Source organism: Ailuropoda melanoleuca, chromosome 1 (assembly GCF_002007445.2).
Source record: "Ailuropoda melanoleuca isolate Jingjing chromosome 1, ASM200744v2, whole genome shotgun sequence".
Classification (NCBI taxonomy): Eukaryota; Metazoa; Chordata; class Mammalia; order Carnivora; family Ursidae; genus Ailuropoda; species Ailuropoda melanoleuca.
The window spans coordinates 14,676,994-14,682,733 of NC_048218.1; the positions used below are offsets into that span (position 1 = coordinate 14,676,994).

The following is a 5,740-nucleotide window of genomic DNA, read 5'->3' on the forward strand; positions in this document are numbered from 1 at the left end:
GGCTCGCAGGCGGGCGGCCCCGCGGCGGGCCCCTCTGGTAAACTCAAAAGGGACGGTAAAGCACGTTCACCATCAGGAGTACTTTTGTCTTTTTCGGAGACCAGAAACGAGAGCGGGCAGTCTGACGCCGAGTACTTGGCGAGTACCTGGATCTGCTCCTGACTCAGGGCTGCTTCTTTACAGACTTGCTGGCACAGCCCGGTGAGGTTCTGCTTTGTCTCACCCAGAGTCGACAAAATGTGATCTCTCTCCTTCAGCAAGCTCTCCTTTTCGTTTTGCTGCGAGGTGGGAAGAGAATACGAAGACTCGTGGTTAGCAGCTCGACCAACTTTCTAAGGTAACCAAACATTCATATCTACTGCGTCTTCTCATTAAGTGAGATCACATGGAATTTTTACTTTCAACTCAATTCAAAAATCCATTAAGTACCTCAGAGGCTCCTGACCCCTCATCCAAAACTCTGAGGCCTAGATGGACCTCGGGGTTCACAACTGTTCCGATTTTAGGACGACAATGCGGACGCACACATAATCCCTCTAGCAGGGTCTGGGGCAGTGCCCCACTGTCAAACATCTTCACTTTTCTAAATAAAACACATTAAAATATCAAATTATGCACAAAATGGGAGAAAGAAGGACACAGCCCCATGTCACTCCGCATCAGTTTTCTGATCAAAATAGTTGACGCAGATTGTAAACAAACGTCGACCTGACATTTGAGATGGAACACAACCACAGAAAGCACAAGTGCGTCCACCGTAACTACCGCAACTCAAACTGTTGCGGGGCTCTAAGAATGACTCACATTTGTTGCGCATTTACTTCATGCCAGATATTGTGCTAAACGCTTTCAGATATGCAGTCTCAACGATGCCATTCATGCAATGACTCTGTTGATTTAAGTACTAACGAACCCATTTCAAAGATGGGACTCGGAGTTTAACATGCCCAGAGTCAGAAAGCTAGTGAGTGAGTTACTGAAGTGTGAAGAATTTGGGGAGGAATTTTGTTTCTTAATTATTATTTTTGGTGCTGTTATTATTACTATTTAATTTTTTTTTATCCCTACAGGAAAGTCGACCACAGAATGTTTTCAAAAGTTTTCCTGGCTCCTGCCTTCCTGTCCACCATCACGTGCCGCTGCTATGTCTCTTTCCATCAGTGTCCCACCGCATCCTTCCTATTCTACCACGGCATTGCTTCTTACCTAGTATGAGCTAGCAAACCAAATAATCAAGCTATTTATAAATTAAGAGTAAATAAATGTTGATAGAAGGTCGAAGGTTTCTCCTGTGCAATTTATGACAACTCTCTTAGCTTTCTGCTTGCTGACAGGCTCTGGGGGCAGAGGTTGCAAGCTAACATTTAGATGGTTTATTTCAGAGTGATAATCCACAACGACCATCCTTTAAATAGATTCTATTCTGGAACAAAAATAGCTAAAAGTGTAAAAAGAAATTTACTTTATACAAAAGTGCTGCTACTGTTCTACGTAAAAGTTTTTCTTAAAAAATTACACGTGAATCCAATTTAGTGATAGTTTTTAAAAATTTCAAGGCCATCTCATATTTGAGAAAATGTGCAGTGAATATAAACTACTATATTGTATTTTTTTAATTTATTTAATTTATTTATTAGAGAGAGAGCACAAGCAGAGGCAGAGGGAGAGAGACAAGGCAACTCCCCGCTGAGCAGAGAGCCTAACACGGGGCTGGATCCCAAGATATCACAACCTAAGCCGAAGTCAGATGCTTAACCAAATGAGTCATCTGGTGCCCCAAAGTACTACATTTTATATTGTCAAGTATTCTCCAATTTGTTCTGTTTTGAAAAATTGGGTATAGGTCAAGAATATATATAATTTTTATATATAAATGAATAAATAAATAAAACCAAAATCAATGTTCAATGGTGTATTTTTGGTTACAGAAAGTTTGTCAGTTGTAGGCTTCTGATAAAATGAGTCCACAGGTACCTAGAGGGCAAGAACAGGGCCTACCTCTACCTGCCCAAGAAGGAACACATTTAATGTGATCAGCGCCCACTTCTTTTCATGGCCTCCCAGAAGCCAATCTAAATAAGGATGGAAACAAAGCTTCCAGAAGAAAATACGTATTTTTCCTGAGTCACAATACTCAGCCATGGACTCCTCTATCAAATTTGGACGAGTCTCTGTTCTATACAGAAACAGATGAAATGGGTTTTGGTTTTTGTTTTTTTAAAGATTTTATTTATTTGACAGAGAGGGAGTACAAGCAGGGGGAGTGTCAGGCAGAGAGAGAGGGAGCAGCAGACTCCCCACCAAGCAGGGAGCCTGATGTGGGGCTTGATCCCAGGATCCCCAGGATCACAACCTGAGCGGAACGAAGGCAGATGCTTAGTTGACTGAGCCACCCAGATGCTCCCAACAGATGAAAAGTTAACTGCTGAATGGTCTTTTAAATTAAACATGGCTAAGCAAAATAATGAATGTTCTGAGCTTTCTCCCAGAAATCAGAACTGCTACCTAACCTGCAGATACTACAAAGATGACAAATATTTTATAACTTCTGTGTCTTTCGGTAAACACCAATATGACCTTAAATATTCTCCCTACTCCTACCCCACTAAATAAAGGGTGATATGACTACCCTCTTTGTGTCCCATGCAGGATGGCTTGCTTCTTTACAACTAAAACCAACCGGCACAACTCTGGAACTCAACCATGATTAGTTCTATAAATTAAGCGCTCCCAACTTTTCCTCTGCACTTGAACTCCTACACAGGTAAGTTTCCAGGCAGTTACCCGATTTTTCCATTTCACTCTGATTTTAAAACACAAATTTACTTTGGTGATACTCATTAAATAAAAATAATTCAACTTGGGGCGCCTGGGTGGCACAGCGGTTAAGCGTCTGCCTTCGGCTCAGGGCGTGATCCCGGCGTTATGGGATCGAGCCCCACATCAGGCTCCTCCGCTATGAGCCTGCTTCTTCCTCTCCACTCCCCCTGCTTGTGTTCCCTCTCTCGCTGGCTGTCTCTATCTCTGTCAAATAAATAAAATCTTAAAAAAAAAATAATAATAATTCAACTTAATCGCTTCATGATATCTTATTAAAGATACCTCCCAAACATACTACCAGCATCTACAATATATCTTCTACCATATATTTTAATCTTTTTACCTACTTCTATAGATTTTAATTTTTTTACCTATTTCTACAATATATTTTAATTTTCCTATAATACAATCGTATAAAGCACAAGTTCGAGGTTCTGTGGCTTTAACCACAGATCTATAAGAACAAGAAAACTGGCGTTCTGGTGCCATTCTGCATTTTATGACGACAAATTTACATCCAAATCCACATTTTCAACAGCTAGTATGCAATATTCACTCAAACATAGGAAGTCTAAAATGTGTATTTTAAATATAACCCATCCAATAAAGATAAGGAATGAAAGAATTTGGCACCAAAAGGGCTAGCTGACAGTGACAATTTTTTAAGCTAACGAGTACTCACTACTAGGAAATGGTGATTAATGATTCCTTATGATGTAAAACCGCTAAATAGACAGGAGAAATATACAAGTGGCCCTTAAGAGTATAAATACAAATGCTCAGTTTCACTCATAAGAGAAACAAAAATAAAAGCCACCATGAGATACCAATTCTCACTATCAGATTGGAAAGAAATCCCAAAGCTGACAAACTCCTTGCTGAGGCTGTGGGCAGACAGATACACAGATGCAGCTGGTGGGAAGGAAACTGCTACAACCTCTACTGAGCAGAATTTACTCATATCTAACAATATTACATGTGTAGTTACCATTGATCCAACAATCCCACTTCTAGGAATCCATCCGAAAGACACATCTCCTTAAACATACACAAAAAAATGTACAAGGTTATTCACTGCAGTGTCCCAAACGTCCACCAATAAGAAACTGGCAGGGCTACTGTGGTACAGTCACAGTTGAACAGATGGAGCTGTAAAAGGAATGACAACCTTGGGGCGCCTGGGAGGGCTTGGTCAGTTGGGTGTCCGACTCTTGACCTCAGCTCAGGTCATAATCTCAGGGTCGTGGAATTGAGCCCCATGGCGGGCTCTGAGCTCAGTACAGAGTCTGCTTGAGATTCTCGCTCTCCCTCTCCTTCTTGCCCCCTCCCCATCACACTCTACATAAATAAATAAATAAATAAATTCTTTAAAAAAAAATGACAATCTTTTTGAACTAAGGAAAATATTTCCTGGAAATCACTTCTCCCTCCCTCCCAGAAATCACTTCTTCAGTGAAAAGAGTGAAATACAGAAATGTATATATAGAATGTTTATGTAGCAGGAAGAGTACTAAGAATAAACATAAAATACTAACCCATTTTTAGAAACGAAACACAAGGAAAAAATTCAGAGACTAATAACAAGTTACCCATAGGAAATAGCTCTGAATAGGGTATAGGGAGAGGATGGGATCAAGACTTCTGAGTATAGCTTTTCTTAAACATAGTTTTAACTTCTGAATCATATCAATGTTTTATATATTCAAAAATTACACAAAAACAGTGAAGGGTAAATCACAGTAATAAATACAGAGACAAATTAATTTCATTGTATATCAGATTGCTAGCATAGACAAAAATTACTTCAAATAACTTTTAAACTTTAAGCTTCAATACTATGGAATATATTGAAGGACAAAAAAGGGCAAACAAATCTTAACTTTTACTCCATCTGCTTATTGTTAATAGTAATATTGATGCTGTAATTCTGTGACTATTATATATAATACATAATTATATATTTTAACATATAATCATAATTATAATAATATAGTTATGATATATTTACTATTTGCTTTATACTAATACATATAATTATATTTACTATTACTTTAACAACATATTTACTATTTGTTTTATACTTACATATATGTAGTCAGTATATTACAAATATGTTTGCATAAAGCAAACAGAAAATATATTAATACAACTGGGAGCCAAAATTTTCCCTGTAATGGAAAGAGATAAAACACAAACACAGAAGCAAAGACAAAAGCTCTATACTGAGAAATTCTTATTGAAAATATCTACATGAACTTGTGATTTCTATTATACTTTTAACTTTATCAAAGCATGATGTACATACTGAATGTACTCATGAGTTTACACATGAACACACACACATTGCCCAGCTCAACAACAGCCCAGCAACAAGTATGCTTTCTTAAGTTTAATACCTGCTAAAAGAAATCAGGGAATTTTGGAGAAAGAAAGAAATGATTCCAAATCTTAGGACACAGGAGGTCCAAGATGAGCTTGTGACATGTTACTCTAGGTGGCACAGAATCACTAATGGGGTCATGTCAAAAGGACACAGCAGCTGGCTTGAGGGGCTCTTTCTAGCCAAGTTTGAAAAAATATCAACATCAAACACCATGCCTGGGTGGCTCAGTGGGTTAAGCGTCTACCTTTGGCTCAGGTCATGATCTCAGGGTCCTGGGATCGAGCCCCGCTTTGGGCTCTCTGCTGAGCAGGAAGTCTGCTTCTCCCTCTCACTCTCCCTCTGTGCTCTCTGTCTCTCAAATAAATAAAAATCTTTTAAAAAAATTAATAAAAATAGGGGCGCCTGGGTAGCACAGTCGTTAAGCGTCTGCCTTCGGCTCAGGGCGTGATCCCGGAGTTCCGGGATCGAGTCCCACATTGGGCTCCTCCACTGTGAGCCTGCTTCTTCCTCTCCCTCTCCCCTGCTGTGTTCCCTCTC

The 5,740-nt window shown here is 39.3% G+C and overlaps 1 protein-coding gene across 1 annotated transcript in view; it reads right to left on the minus strand.

Moving 5' to 3' along the window:
* Positions 1-5,740, minus strand: part of BACH1 (BTB domain and CNC homolog 1) — a 19,516-nt gene that overhangs the window by 3,713 nt on the left and 10,063 nt on the right. The window contains 1 exon segment of the mRNA XM_034656433.1: positions 1-278. This exon segment is cut by the window's left edge and continues 11 nt beyond it. Within this exon segment, the coding sequence (XP_034512324.1) occupies positions 1-278 (278 nt within the window).